The 16,557-nt window shown below is 41.0% G+C and overlaps 1 protein-coding gene across 1 annotated transcript in view; it reads right to left on the bottom strand.

Moving 5' to 3' along the window:
* MAP10 (microtubule associated protein 10) overlaps positions 1–16,557 on the bottom strand; it is a 28,600-nt gene that overhangs the window by 2,846 nt on the left and 9,197 nt on the right. The window contains exon 2 of the mRNA XM_021709974.1: positions 77–627. Coding sequence (XP_021565649.1) covers positions 77–627 — 551 coding nt within the window. The remainder of the gene's footprint in view (positions 1–76; positions 628–16,557) is intronic.

Raw genomic sequence — 16,557 nt, forward strand, 5'->3', positions numbered from 1 at the left:
GCCCACCGGAAGCGGAAGCCCTAGGCTCTCGCGAGAGGCGGGGGGGGAAGGCGCTTGTGCCTCTATCTCGCGAGACTTGAGGCTGCGCCCTTGAGCCTCCCGCACACTGTCTGGGCTGTGGTTTTAGGACGTTGCTGCGCGTTTCTGGCCTGTTTGTTCGAGTGCTCGCTGTGAGCCGTTTTTAGCGTCCAGACCTGTAGCAAGACACTTAGAGATGAAAGTGCCGAGGCTGTAAGTGGAAGACTACAGATAGTGTGGTTTTGGGGTCGTGTTTTGATGGCTGCAGTTCCCATGTAGTGTGGACGTCCGGTCGGATTTATCTGAGAAGCACCGCGAAGTGAATCAGGACTCCCGTCCCCATCCCAAGCCAGAGAAGGCAGCCAGCAGGCCGTCCGCAGGCCTTTTCCACCCCAAATGGGACGGCGCCCCGGCGGCCTGGGGCCTTCTGCCAGCTCCCCGACACACGGGCACACCAGCAGGCACACACCCGGCCACGTGCCGAGACCCTCCACCACGCTGTGCCCAGATTCATCGCCTTCATTCCAACTAGACCTGGGCCTTGGCTTCTTGGCTCCAACGTTGCAGAGCCCGTGTCGCCCGACTGTGGCACCTCTCTTGCTGAAAGGCCTTCGGAGAAAACCCCAAACTTTGTGTGGGAGCCATGACTGTTGGCACCCCAGATATTCTCTGAAAAATCACTGGCATGAGGCAGATTGATGAATAGAAGAGGTATACCGGTTTTTGCTGAGCGTGTATACATGGAAGTCTTCAGAACGAAGACTCCATTCTTTCTGTAACCTTCAGATGGTATTTATGCTTCTATGACTCGCTGGAAATTTGGGTCTTCATTCTGAAGCCTCTGGGGAAGGAATGAGCCACCTGTTTGCTAAACCTCGGGACATTTCTTCTGCAAATTGTGAGACAGCATTCCAGATAAAAACTTTGGTTGACTGGTTGATCTGGATGAACACATTTTAAGTGTTCTATAAAGGGCCCACCCACCAAAAGATAATTCTGGGTTTGGGGGGGACCCCCTTGCCATAAATAAAATGTATATGACTTTTATACACATTATGGGGGGTACCCCCCCAAAACGGAATTTGTTTGTAAAATTGGTATATCTGTTCTTGCATGTTTAAATTTTAGTCACCTTAAAAGTACTCCCCATTTGCTGCAATACACGTATTGAGACACTTTTCCCACTGCTCGGAACAGTTTTTGAACTCATCAATTTTGATGCCTTCTGCTGTTTTTTGTTTCAGCTTTTCTACATCAGCAAAACATTTCCCATTTAGGTCTTTTTTCATACGGGGACACAAAAAAAGTTGCTGGGGGCAACATCAGGTGAACAGGGAAGATGGGGAACAAGGGAACAAGGCTCATGCCTTTTTGGGTCAAAAGCTGCTGAACACTCAGTGTGGGGTGAACAGGTGTATTGTCATGGTGAAAGAATGAGTCACCTGTTTGCCAAAACTCAGGATGTTTCTTCTGAAAATTGTGAGACTACATTCCAGATAAAAACTTTGGTTGACTGACTGATCTGGATGAACAAATTCTAAGTGTACTATAAGGGCCCATCCACCAAAAGATAATTCTAGTTTTGTGGGGGGGAGGGCCCTCCCAGTAAATAAAATCTGTATACCTTTGTGTCTGTTGATCAGTCTGCCTCAGAAAACAGTGTGGAAATTCCTAAAAGATCTAAAAATCGACCTTCCATACAAACCCAACAATCGCCATTCTAGGAATATACCCAGAGGAACTCATATCACTCTATGAAAAAGATACCTGCAAATGCATGTTTACTGCAGCATCACCCACAATAGCAAAAACATGGAACCAACCATTGCAAGTGGACTGGATTTTTTAAAATGTGGCACATATACATGATGGAATATTACACAGCCATAAAGAAGGGCAAAATTATGAACTTCGCAGCCACTTGGATGGACTTAGAATATATATCACTCTGTGATCTGTCGCCAGAAACAACTGAGTACCACATGTTCTCACTCCTAAGCGGATCCTGAACAATTATCAATTGTTCAGCAGACCCTGAACATTTACTGCTAATCCCTTTCATAATACTATATGAAAGGGATTGGCAGTAGTGGGAAACTACCCGCGGGGAGGAAAACCCTTCATCAGTAAGGGTAACTGCTCTCAAACCAGGTGAAGTGGGGACCAAAGTGATGTATGATGACCATTTGTATACCTAACCCTGAATTGTACCCCACAACTTCAAAATAAAAATTTTTTTAAAAGGAGAAAAAATCAATCTGCCTCATGCCAGTGATTTTTCAGAGAACCTTTAGGGAGTCAACAGCTATGCTCCACTACACCCTTCGTATCAGATCAGCCTTGATATCTAGTCCGATTCCTTACCCCCACCCTTGCTATGTGATCACCCTGGTCTGCCTTCAGCAGAAACGGGAATTAGGTCTGTTTAACCAGAATCCCCTTTCCTTCTAGTCACTTTTCTTTCTTTCTTTTTTTTTTTCTTTTGAGTTGGAGTCTCACTCTGTCACCCAGACTGGAGTGCAGTGGCCGCTCCTGGCCACCGCAGCCTTGACCTGCTGGGCTCCGGCAATCCTTCCGCCTCAGCCTTCCAAGTAGCTGGAATTACAGGCGCGCTCTACCATGCCCAGCTGATTTTTTGATTTATTGTAGAGATGAGGTCTCGCTGCCCAGGCGGGTCTCGAACCCGCGGGCTCAGGCAATCCACTCACCTCAGCCTCCCAAAGGCGCAGGATTACAGGCTGAGCCACCGAGCCCAGCTGAAGACATTCTGTAGTAAGTCTTTTTGAATAAGGTTAGTAGTGTGAAATAGTAGCACTTACATGTCTCCTATATACCTATATAGGAAAAACAGATGCTCCTCTTCTATAAGGACATTTCCTCTATGATATGTAAAGTTTCTATGGAAATAGTAAATTATCTGCCCAGCTACTCTACATAATGATATTATGTGAATAATACTTTTTAATTGTAAATAATGCTAAACATAACAATTAAATCATTTGCATTGACAATTATTTTCCATGTTCATAGAGTACACATAGCACATTGCTATAACTGAGAACCTTAATTTCTGGAAGCAAACTATCTGGCTGAAATCCTGGCTTTGTGACCTTGTACTAGTTTCTTAACTCTCCATGATTCATTTTCCCCATCTGAAAAACATAGTAACTACCTCATAAAATATTACGTGTTCATTGAATTAATATTAACAAAACTCTTAGAACAGTGCCTGGCACATAGTCAATATTTGCTAAAATAAATGTTTGATTGATGACTTGCCACATAGCAGACCTTTTAGGTGAGTGTTTTTAAAAACTGCTATTATGACTAGAATAAATAATTTATCTAATAGGGCCCATTATTTTTAATCTGTAAAAGTTTATGTGCCCTGTATTCTACCTTTTGTGAAGAGCTAGCTGTTTTTGTCACAGGTAAAGGCAGGGCTAGGCAAGAGACTATGGGTTTTTGAAATTTGAAAAGCTGTTATTATTGGAAAAAGAGGCAGAGAAGGATGCAAGTGAAGAGTGTAAGTTTCAGTGTCTGATATGTTGAGTATGAGCTACTGAGATACATCCAGGTAGAAAGGTCTAAGTTAGATATATGGATGTGAAACTTAGAAGAGAGATCTGTACCGAAAATATAAGGTAAGAGACATAAAGATGTAGATGGTAACCTAATTTCCTCATGTAAGGCCTGAATAAGTATAGTAATAAGACATTTTTTTCCCCTTTTATGCAAGTTATCCTGCAATTGTGCATATCACAAAAATTTTGACTTGATTGCTAATGAATTAGAATCAGAACTCATACTAACTACCTTTTCTGGAAGGAATAAATTTAGGGATGAAAAGAGGTAGATTAAGTCAGCATAATTAACTGAGGTAGCACAGCTGCAAGGCTGATGCAAGACTTTAATAATTTGGAGAGGATGCAGTGGCTGGATTTGTAAAACTGACTGAGCTGTGAATCTGGCACATTCGAGGCTGTCCAGTATCTGTTGTTACAAGGGCTGTGGCCCCAAAAGGATAGATTGGGCAGGTGGATCATTGTAGCAGGGGTTATAACAAAATGGCAGCCAGGGAGTTAAGTAGGAGAGGAACCTCATCTTCTGGGTGGTTGGTGTAGTTGGGAGCAGAAACCCAGACTGGGGAAATGTCAGCCCTCGGGGAGCATGGGGGCTGGCAGAAGCCAAGTGAATGGCATTACTTCAACCTAATCCACTTAGCTTCAGAACACAAAAAGAAGCTCAAATGGTGCTGAGGAAAGTGAGGTAGCCATCCAGCTGCATGGGCTGAACAAACACTGATGAAGAGGAGTGTGTGGCTCAGTGAATACAACAGTGTCCAAGCCTTACTCCAGAAACACCAAATGCTCATGCTAGGTCTCATCAGGCGGGGGCATTCTGCTGCTTATAGACTTCCTGGTATAGTCAAGATAAGCTCTAGAACCAGGTATAACTACCTATAGTTGAAAGAGATAGATGGGACTGGAGAGATGGGACTACCGGGGGAGGATTCAGAGCTGAGGAAGGAAGAACGGGTGGAGCAGGAGACAATGGGATTCAACATCCCTTATTTAAGAAGAGTTCTTTACACCCATGCTTCCTTTCCTCACTTAAAAGAATATGACAAAAAGGTAGAAGATACAATAAAAATAATTTTAGAGGTAAAACAAGCGATAACTCTAAAAGGAATTTTTTAAAAACAACAACAATAAGAAATGCAATTTGCAATTTAAAAGCAGAAATGTGAAAAGGCCAAGTTAAAGCCTTTTCTTTTGCCCATAGTTAAAAACCCCTCACAAATGCTTGTTTGCATGCAAGTCTGGAAAACTTATCCCTGAAAATTCCTTGAGAAAGAGAGAGTAGGAAGTTGGGGTTCCTTTTGCAGCTCTTTTGTCCTTAGGATCTCCTCCATTGTCTCCCACAGGCTTGTGTTTCAGGGTTCTAGAAACATATTGTATTCCTGGAGCAAGACTATTTCACTCAGAAGAAACAGACTTCTACAGTCATTCATTCCGGACCTGTTTTAAACAGAAAGATGCCCTGTCGTAAAACCTGATTGGAGACTCCTAAATTATAAGTCAAATGTCTCCTTTTATGGGTTTTAACTGGGTTGCAAATGAACCTTGTACACACTAAAGACCATAAACAACTAGAACTTCAGTAACATTCAGAACTTTAGTAACGTGTCCTACCATTGGTAAAGATAACATGACTTTATCCTAAGAATCAGTGTCCAGAGTTTGAATTTGGATCTCTTCTTCTTTGTTTCCAGTCTTTTCATTCCCTTCTGTTTCTAAATTTCTGGACGAGGGAATCATCATTGTTTCATATGCTCTCTTTATGGGGCAGAGTTATGATCAGAATCATGGTTACCATTTCCAGTATTACAGATGAGAATTAGTTGCTGTAAATAAGGGCAAATATCTGAATTTTGAAAACCCTGCAACGCGATACTAAGGCTCTGCATTACATTTTCAGTTTTTATCTTAAACTTGCTAGAAGTTGACATGGGAAATTCACTCACTTAAGAAGGACAAGGAGAAACACTGAAGGTACAAGGAAGGGAGGAGTTGTGAGTTGGAGTGAAAACAAAGGAACTACTAGTTATTAAAGGAAAGAGGGGTCTAAATCCTACGCTGATAAATCTCTCTGCCAGAAGGGAGGGGGAAAAAGAAATCGTGCAGCACCATAAGCCGTTGAAAATGATGGGTTCATTAACAAGCTAGATGGTCTATACAAATGATAGGAGTGGCTTAGTTAAAATTGTGTGACTAAATTGGCAGTTAGAAATGTAGCATAGTGAAAACACCACAAGCTTTTAAGTTGAGCGGTACTGGATTTAAATTATCAGCTTCTCCATTTTATAACCATGTAACTCTTGGAAGTTTCCTCCTATATTATCTTATAGATTCCCAAACTGTAGTGTGCATGATGAAACGAGGATTCTTGGATCCTATTCCAGATATTTAATAGGTCTGAAGAGGGCTCAGAAGGACACGTTTTTAACTAGTGTCTCAAGTGATTCTGTTACAGTGAGCCTGGACTTTGAAAACCATCACCCTAGTTTCCAGCACATTGTGGATAGCCATATTACTGTTTTCCAAGTTTTCAATAGGTAGAATAATGATTATATAGTAGTATCTTACACACTAGTAGTATAATGATTATGCCAGTAGAATAACAGAAAGATGTATGCATTTATGTAAGCACAGCTCCCTCTTTCACACTTTCAGTGTGAGATGGAAGAAAGGAAGTGGGTGATCTCCAGGAATGAACAATTACTATCAACATGCCTCCCTCCATGCCAAGAGATGCCACTGTAGCAGCAACAACAGCAGCAGCAAGAGAGAGACAACTTTCCATCAAGTAATCAGGGGATAGATTATGAGAAAACCCCCTCTACCGGCAAAACTCTGCCTGCCAAGACACCAAAGCCATGTTCTGTTCCAGGAAGGATTGACTATCAGTTCCTTGGACAGAAAATCCTCCTGCCTTCAGTTATTGGGGAGGACTGAAAGATCTAATTTAACTCATGAATTCTTCTTTTTGTTCTATGGAAAGAAACACGGTTAAGTATTTTGGACTAGACCATCTTGTCAAGACTAATGTCCATAGTTATTTCATTGAATAAAATTAGGTTTAAACTGGGTTTATTTTAAACTATTATTGGTTTGTTTTTGTTTTTGTTTTTTTTAATTGGAGTCGCACTCTGTCGCCCAGGCTGGAGTGCTGTGGTACACTCACAGCCACCCCAGCATCACCCTGTTGGACTCAGGCGATCCTTCCACCTCAGCCTTCCAAGTGGCCAGAAACACAGGTACGTGCTACCATGCCCAGCTAATTCTTTTTTAAATTTATTGTAGAGATGAAGACTCACCAAGTTGCCAGGGCTGTTCTCGAACCCACGGGCTCAGGCAATCCACTCACCTCGGCCTCCCAAAGTGCTGGAATTACAGGCTGAGCCACTGAGCCTGGCCTAAATTACTACTGTTAAATAAAAGTTACAAGAGGCCATTGTTTTGGACTAAGATTCTGTATTAGGCAGACCAAATTAAAAATCAAATTGGAGTCTCTCATGCTGAGGTTCCAGGTCACCAAACCAAAACTAAATTATCTGACCTCTCTATGAGGAGAGAGAGATATCCACTTTATTCCTTATAACAAAAAACAACCTGATGCTAACCAATTAGTTATCTCTCTTTTGTTCTATTTCCCTGTTCCTGCCTTATGAGGGAAGTAACTTTGAAATGACCAATCTGCTTTTTTTGACTGTGTTTCTGCCTTTTTCAATTCTTCTTTGTCTACAAAACCACCTCTTTTGCTCAGTTCATTGGAACACTTATTCTATTTTATGGAATGAAGTGTTGCCCAATTCTAGAATTGCAAATAAAGCCAGTTGAGAGTTTAAACTAAATTTGCTGTAATTTTTATTTTTATTTTTTGAGTTGGAGTCTCACTCTGTCACCCCAACTGGAGGTCCCGGCCACCGCAGCCTCGACCTGCTGGGCTCTGGCAATCCTTCCACCTCAGCCTTCCAAGTAGCTGGAACTACAGGCATGCACTACCACGCCTGGCTAATGTTTGATTTTTTATTGTAGAGATGAGGTCTCGCCAAGTTGCCCAGGCGGGTCTCGAACCCACGGGCTCAGGCAATTCACTCACCTCAGCCTCCCAAAGCGTGGGATTACAGGCTGAGCCACCGAGCCCGGCTGTAATTTTGGTTTTTGACACCACTCAGTTAAGATTTCTCCAAGAGATAGCCAGTTGTTCTTTTCATAATTGTTAAAATCTAGAAAATAAACCAAAAGTCTTGATAACTTTATCAGGCAGATCAGTCCTTCAGAAGACTTTGATCATAAATTGAAGCTTGGTGTACACTAAAATAACTCTATAAATAGCTGCCAGTTTTGTTGAGCCTGTCATATGTGCTTGGCAATGCATTAGGTTCCTTACAGATATTCTCTATTTAGTCTTCATAGCAACCCTGTGAAATTGTTGGCATATTCATAAGGAAACTAATGAAACTAACTTGGAGAGGTTAAATAATGTATACAAATTTACATAGCAAGTAAGTGTTAAAGCCTCATTAAAATTCAGTTCTGCCTATCTTAAAAAATAGCTTGTGTTCATCCCACCAGATTCCTTCAGCTGATTTGTCTGTGCTCTAGGAAAAGATTAATATATAGGAAACTGACAGTATTCAATTTGAAAATGTGTTTGGGGGTACAAAGAAACAGTTTAATAATACCACAAGGCAACAAAAAGGCAAATGCAGAACGTGAGACGTTCTATAAGAAAATGACCCAGTTTAATAACAAATCAAGGACATGGGAAAAGGGGAGGTAGAGAAGGCTGCTCCAAATTAAGTTTTAAGAAACAAGAGACATAACCACCAATTGCAATGTGTGCACTTTCCCTGGATTCTTAACTGAACCATCTGAGCAAAACAACGTGTTTAAGACACAATAGGGGCAATTTCAGTACAGATTGGTATTGGAAGGTCAAAAGAATTTAGTTTAAGGTTAAGTCTATTAACCTCATGAAGGTTGCTAAGAAAATACTCATGCAGATAAGAGATGCAGACTGGAGTAGCAGGATTGAAATGACAATATCTGAATTTGCTTTATGATTCCTCGAGGAGAAAAGAATAATGACATCGGAAAAACCAAGTGGCAAAGTCCTGGCAATTATGGAATCTATGTAATCAGTATGCAAAGCTACCTGTGCTATTTTCTATACTTTAGTGGCTGTTTTGACCTTTTTTTAAACTGAGAGTGTTTTTTTTTAAAACCCATTTCAGACCAACCATAAAAGACTATGAACACATAACATACCTGAAACATAGCACGAGATATCAGTATTGCAGAAAATAACCACAATGTATAATCACATTTCTGGGAGAAAGTTCTTTTCCCTGCTGGGGCTGTGAGAATCTGGACTATCCAGAATTAAGTTCTGATGACTGTCCTAGGTAGCCACTTACAATAAGGGGTATTTGTTAAGTAGGTCGTACATAAATAGCTTGCCTCCTATTTAAAGATCTTAAAGACCAAGCATATTTGGAATTCCTTCTGCCCTCAATGCCTGCCACTTCAAGAGAAAGAGAGGTGGGTCCAATAAATACAGCAACAAGAAGCCCTCCCCCCAAAACCTCTCTTTGGTATGCATATATAATCTTTTAATCGACTTCCCTAACTCTTCACTGGCGATTTCAGAGTGACAGCCACAATTTACATTTGAAAGTTTATTTTCCTTAAAACATGTATTTATCACGGCTTGAGCTAAAACTTCAAAAAGGAAATTTGGCTCAGTGGATACCATGTTTTATAGATCTCATAAAATGCTAGGTACATAGTGTCATGATTCCAAATCTTAAATAACAACGAATAGCATGAAATAATTTAGTTCCTTGTCAAAACAGACACCAGTGAGGCCTGATCCCAACCACCTTTCCCACCTTTATTTCTACCGTTTGCTGTTCCTTGTTCATACACTGTCGTTTTCTATTCTCAGGGCTGGTATTCATGCTTCCCCTCCTCTTGAAATAGAATGCCCTTCCTCTACTTCTCTTTAAAATCTAACTCAAATGCCATGTTCTTCCAAAATTATTTCCCTGTGATCTAGCTGAAGTGATCTTTTTTCTCCACCATACTTACCCTCCTTTTTGAACTGTTTCTCTGTCTTTTATTATTATTCTTACACACAGGAATGATTGCTCCTAGTTCTCTATAAGCTCTTTGATAATGTTATTTTTATTGTTGTGTGTCTACGGCAATTAACACAGGGCCTTGCTTCAATACATAGAAGCAATATTTGATAAATTAATAAATGAAGAATATAACCTTTTATAGTACTCGCTTGGATAAACCACAAGATTTGGAAATTATCCTAAGCTAAAAACTTACAAATGTATAAAAGAAAGCTGTGATGCATCCCAGTTTACAGTGTTCTTTGTGTAGGATGTGTTTCATCTAAACCAAGGAGAACATCATAGAATGTGTGAGCCTTTTCAAAGAGACCCTACTGTGTTTAATTTACCTTAAATTTGAAGTTATGGTTGACTGAGTCCAAGGCCTTAGGTAGTTAGATTTAAGTAAACAGGATTAAGTGTTCTTTTCTCCATGCCAGTTTTATGACACGCAGGACTTCCCTACAGGTTTGCATTTTGTTCAGGCACCGGATGTGAACATTCTCTGAAGACTGTTCAGTGTCCACAAGACAGCAGGAGGCATGGCATATCTGTTGCAGTTGAGGTTGAGGTTGTAAATGATACCATGCAATTGTAAGCTATGTCTCCTTTTAAATAACTATGTTTAATAGATGCAACCTCTCGAGGAAACTCTAATCCAGCCCTGCTAAAAACAGACTTCAAGTTCACTTGGCTTAGATTTTCTTAAATTGTTCCTCCCTCTCTTTGAAATGTCAGTCCTCTCTTTCGTTTCTCTCCTTCCCAACTGCATAGCCTGGCATATTGGAGCAGTATTACTTGCCATACACGGACAGAAGTACATGAAGGGGAGGTTCTCAAATCACATATCCCAGGCCTCACATGAAGGGGCACAGTCACAACTCCTACCCATTACAATGGCTACCTTCAAAAAACCAGAGAATAATAATTGTTTGCAAGGGTGCCGAGAAATTGGAACCTTTGTGTATGATTGGCAGAATTATAAAATGGTGCAGCCACCGTGGAAATAAGCATTGTGGGGTCATGGACTAGTTTGTGTGTCATTAAATGGATATGTTGAAACCTTAACCCCTAATGTGATTGTATTGTACTGAGATATAGGGTCTTACGGAAATAATTAAGGTATTGGATTAGGGCTGTACCCTAACAGGTCCTTCTTATAAGTAGAACTTATTATGGTGCCCTTATACAACAAGGAAAATAAACCAAGAGCGTGCACCCTCTGTTCTTACCACTTCCATCCTGATAGAACACCCTCCACCCACTCTGCACTTCCATGCTGATAAGTCACCCTCCACCTGCACCCCACCTCCATGCCGATAGGTCACCCTCCACCTGTCCTGCTCCCCCATGCTGATAGATCACCCTTCACTCATACTGTACCTCAGTGCTGAAGTAACCACACTGGTCCTTCATGCTAATAGGTCAACCTCCACCCACACTGCTCCTCCCAGTGGATAGATCACCCTACACTCACACTGTATCTCAATCCTGAAGACCACTCTACTCACACTGCCCCACCATACTGCCAGGTCACCCTCCACCCCCACTGCTCCTCCATGCTGCTAGATCGCCCTCCAACATTTCCCCTCCATGCTGACAGATCACCCTTCACCCACTCTACAGCTTTATGCAGATAGGCCACCCTCTACCCACACTGCAACGTCATGATTATAGATTACCTTCCACCCACACCACTTCTCCATGCTGATAGTTCACCTTCCACCTCCATACTAGACCTTCATCTTGCTTCTACTTTTTTTTCTGGGTTTCTGTTCTCACCCTGAATTATATTGTCCGTGAGTGTGTGTATCTTGTTCCTCAAATCTAGATACTTTTGCTCTGATTTTAAATTTCATAATTTTTCTGAGGGAAAATTGTGCGGTATGGTTTTGTTGTTTCATTTCGGATATTTTGTATGTTGCTATGAAAATGTTTGCTGCTCTCTCTCTCTCTCTCTCTCTCTCTCTCTCTCTCTGTCTCTCTCTCTCCTCTCTCTCCTCTCTCTCTCCTCTCTCGCTCCTCTCTCTCTCCCCCCCCCTTTTCCTAACTGGTCCTTTCTCAATCCTCTCCCCATTGGCCCTTTACACTATCATGCCACATTTTAGTCCTTACTGCTAACCAATCAGGTTAGCGTATTTACAATCCTTACTGCTAACCTTATTACTGACCAATTAGGCAAGAACCTTAAAAATAAAAATAAATAAATAAAGATAAATAAAAATAAAAAAATAATAAAAAAGAAAATGTTTGCTATAAGTTTCTTTTATAATTTTGATTTGTCATGGTTTTAGATTTCAGGTCACAACTGATTGGCTTTTACAAACATATTGTCTAAAAATCACTAACTAATGACTTTGTGCGAAGAAGGTTGGGGGAGAGATAATATGGGATCTTTCCCAATTTTATCAAGTCAACTATAATTTCCATACTGGATAGCTAATTGAATAAAAACTATGAAGTCTGGATCATTCTTCTTCAAAATCCATGAGCATCTTGTAACAATTCACTCTATACTGATGGGTTGAACTGTCCTGGAAGATAATCAAGGCAAAAGTTGATATTCAATTTGGCAATTAATGGGCACTCACTGCAAATTAAAGAAAACAAGGATTTAGTATATTGAAAAGACACTCTGGACTGGGTGCAGTGGCTCACACTTATAATCTCAGCACTTTGGGAGGCCAAGGTGAGAGGATTGCCTGAGCCCATGGGTTTGAGACCAGCCTGGGCAACTTGGCAAGACCTCATCTCTACAGTTAAAAAAAAAATTAGCTGGGCATGATGGTGCATGCCTGTAGTTCCAGATACTTGGAAAGCTGAGGTGGAAGGATCGCCTGAGCCCAGCAGGCTGAGGCTGTGGTGGCTGTGAGCAGAGTGCCACTGCACTCCAACCTGGGAGACAGAGTGAGACTCCAACTCCAAAAAAAAAAAAAAGAAAGAAAAGATACTCTGACAAAACTTAATATGTAGAGTGAACATATTTGCAAATCTTGGGAGTTGTAGACATTCATAAAGAACTTTACATTGGATTGCTTTTCATTTTAAGTTCTTGAGCTTTTTTTGTACCATCTTCTATTGATCAAAAACTGGATTTCCAATCTATGCAACATCAGAGTCAAAGCAACTCTTTTGTTTAACATCTCCTTGATTGAAATGAGCCAGATTCTATCATATGTGTATGAACACTAATAGTAGTTTTTAGCAGATCATGGTCTTAAAAATCCAAATATAATTCCATGAAATTTCTCCACCCACTAAAAAGAATAATAATAATATTACAATGCCACCAATGCATGTGACTCCCCCTTTCCATCCCCTTACCATTCTCCTAACTTGGAATATTATTTTCCAAGAACTGTGAATTATAGAGTCCTTCAAGGGAAGGACTAGTTCCCTCACTTGGGGTTTAAGGTACAAGCAACAGATTTCCTGTCTGGAATCACCCGAGTCTAAACAGATCTTAATTTCGAACTTCCTTGTAGAATTTTTTTCTTTTTTAAAAAAGTAAAATTAGAAGTAAGTATTTTACCATAGCAACCCAGGTCAGAAAATTTCCCAGAGATAGGAAATTGTTTGGCAGAGAGATGCTTATGAGTCTGACAATGTAAGTTCTACCTGTGGTTTACCATGGGTCGGCCTGGAGGCCGCCCTCTCCACTGGGGCCTTAGCTTTCTGGATGCTGGACAAAATTACATACTGGATCATCTTATTTCACAGAGATGATGTGAAACCAATGACCTAAAGTTGGAAAAGATTTAAACTGCCTGAGGAAGTGAGGACAATAAAAACACCAGCGATTGTTATCGTAGCAATTATAATGATACATGATTCCGCAAATGCAACGCTATAACCCTGTGGGTACTTACTAAATATTAATTGAATGAATTAATGAGCAAATGAAAGAGTTGCAGTTTAAAAATAATTCAAAAAAATCACCGTATTGTTTTCAAGATTCAAAAGCATTATATACTCATTGTGGTTTTGACTTTTTTATTTTAAAATGTTTTACTTTTTAGAAATCACTAACCCTAATCCTAATAGTGTTGACTTTTAAATGTGTATGCTGTCACAAAATCTAGTTAACAACATTTCTAGAATATTGCAAGAAGCCAGGTTGCACTTTTCTGGTCTTAACATTGGCCGTGCTTTCCCTTTTTTAAGAGTCTATGTTATGGCACATAAGCAACACACACCCTTCAAGTATATTAGCCTTTATCACTTCCGGGTTCCTATTGACATTCAAGGAAAGCAACACTGGGTTTGTGATCAGGATACTGTTGCCAGATGTACTTGGTCACACATGGGCAACAAAGAAAGGCTAGCACCAGGAAGGTGAGAATAGTGTGAAGTTGGAGACGTTCGGATGAGGTTATGTAGTCAGTAGCTTCCAAACTTGTTGCATTTGAAAACCCTTATCTATATGTGGAAAAGTATACTGCATCTTCACATGATGGCAGTTGTCACTGTACTTGAGAGGCCATATCCTGCAGTACAGTGGTTCCCAAAGTGTGGCCCCTGAAACAGAAGCACCAACATCACCTGAAAACTTGCTAGAAATGCAAATATTCAGGCCCCCTCTCAGACACATTGCATTAGAAATTCTAGAAATGAGATCCAGAAATCTGTGTTTTAATAAGCTCTCCAGGTAATTCTGATGCTGGCCAACGTTGGGGAACCACTTTGGCTAATTGTGTGATGCCACGAGTTGAATGTCCCCTCCAAAGCTCATGTTGAAACTTAGTCTCCATTGTGGTAGTATTGAGAGGTGAGGTCTTTAAAGGATCCTTAGATCTTGAGGGTTCTGACCTCAAGAATGAATTAGTTCATTCATGGATTAATGAATTCATGGATTAATGGGTTATCATAGGAGTGGAACTAGTGGCTTTAAAAGAAGAGCAAGAGAGACCAGAACTAGCATGTTAGCACACTAAGTCCCCTTACTGTGTGATAACCTTGTGTCACCTCAGGACTTTGCAGAGTCCCCGCCAGCAAGAAGGCACATCCTCAGATGTGCCCCCTTGACCTTGTACTTCTCAGCCAGTAGAACTACAAGAAATTTGCTTCTTATAAGTTACCAGGTTTCAGGTATTTGGTTATAAGCAATAGAAATTGGACCAAGACACATGCATTCTGTAAGATGCCTGAATTTAAATCCCAGCTCTACTAATTCACCAACTGGGTGCCTGAGGCATGCTTCCGTTTCCTCACCTGAAAATTTTTAAGTAATAGTGTGGACAACAGGGTTGAGATAAATAATTTACATCTAGTGCTAAAACAGTGCCTGCCACATGCTAAGTGCTCAATAAATGCTGTTCATTATGAATTTTTCAGGATTAGAATAATGCTTGCAAGCCTACTGATTTGAATTTTTTTTTTTTTTTGCTGTTCCTGGACACGGGGGATTGATCTCAGAATCCTCAAGGTGAGTGTCACAGCAGAGTACATTGAATTGCCAAGGAAGTAGCAGGACTGTCTAGACTGTAGGGCAAATTCGCATGCCATAGGGCAGCCAGGAAAGTACAGCCATGCGACAAAGTCCGTCTTGCAGGTGGGCTCTCCAGGAGCAGATGCTGAGGTGGAGTTAGGGGTACAAGATGTCTATTAAAGATTAACACCTTTGCGAGGAAGGAGGAAGAAGCAGGAGTGGACAGAGAAAGACCCTGAACCGTGATGCAGACCCAACGAATCTTTGGCCACCTTGGCTGCAGGCTCTGGAGCTAGGATTGCTCATCAGAGTGACCCCTGGCCTGCCATAATGGTTCCTGGCTGCAGACTTCCCCGGAAAGGCCATGGACCCTGAGCTAGGCGGCCTCTGTGACAAAGGCAGATCCTAAAGACGCTGGAAGCAGGATAGCAATTTCTTCCTTGAAGGAAGATTCGGGCAACCCACTGCCTTCCTACCCCATTGTCAGTATCAGGCGATTCAAAGCAAAGGAAGAGACAGAGCTGAGAACCATATAGGTGACTAATGGAATTGTGGCTCCCACTGACGTGCTTTTGAGCAACTAGATCATACACAGATCATTTTGTCTAGTTCTGGGTGCTGTTCTTAAGGGAGCTGATATCTTAAAGTCATGATTTTTGCCATATTTTTACACCTGGTACTCTAGAGGCACATCTGATACTCCATTGTTAAAGTGGTCCACTGTGGCAGAAGCTCTTCACAGTGGGGTATGCACACTCAGAAAGGAGCGTTTCAGAAGGTGAGGGGCACCTTTGGTGTCTAGAACGGCCTCTCAGATGATTCTAATATACCTTCCAAAGAACAGAATTCCTCACTTGGGAATCCAGAGTCTAAAGGAACTTAAAACTGTGTCACAAAACACAAGATTGAAAGAATTCTAGTGTTTAGACTGAAAAAAAAAAGAGTGGAGAGAGTAAATCCCAGATGAAATAGATACGGTAGTGAGGCTTCTCTGAATTAAGTAATGTTTGGATCCCTTATAAAGAAAGCTTAGTCAAGCCCAGTATTGCTGAATTTACTTTTGCTATGATGTTACAAAACATAAAATAGAAAACCAAAAGTTCATTTGAAAAGCAAAATAAGATATTTACAAAGAAAATACAAAAAAGAGCTAATAAAAATAAATGAATAGCATTAAGCTTAACGTGGTGGCTGATGCTATTTTGATGGAACTAAATCACCACTAGCAGAATGAATATGGTACTGATGCCATAAAGCCATTGGTTTTGGGATTTTTTTTGGATTTTTTTTGTTTTGGTTTGGTTTGGTTTTTTTTGAGTTGGAGTCTCACTCTGTCGCCCAGACTGGAGGGCAGTGGCCGCTCCCGGCCACCGCAGCCTCCACCTGCTGGGCTCCAGCGATCCTTCCGCCTCAGCGTTCC

This window comes from Carlito syrichta, unplaced genomic scaffold (assembly GCF_000164805.1).
Source record: "Carlito syrichta isolate Samal-C Ts95f unplaced genomic scaffold, Tarsius_syrichta-2.0.1 Scaffold287805, whole genome shotgun sequence".
Taxonomy (NCBI): Eukaryota; Metazoa; Chordata; class Mammalia; order Primates; family Tarsiidae; genus Carlito; species Carlito syrichta.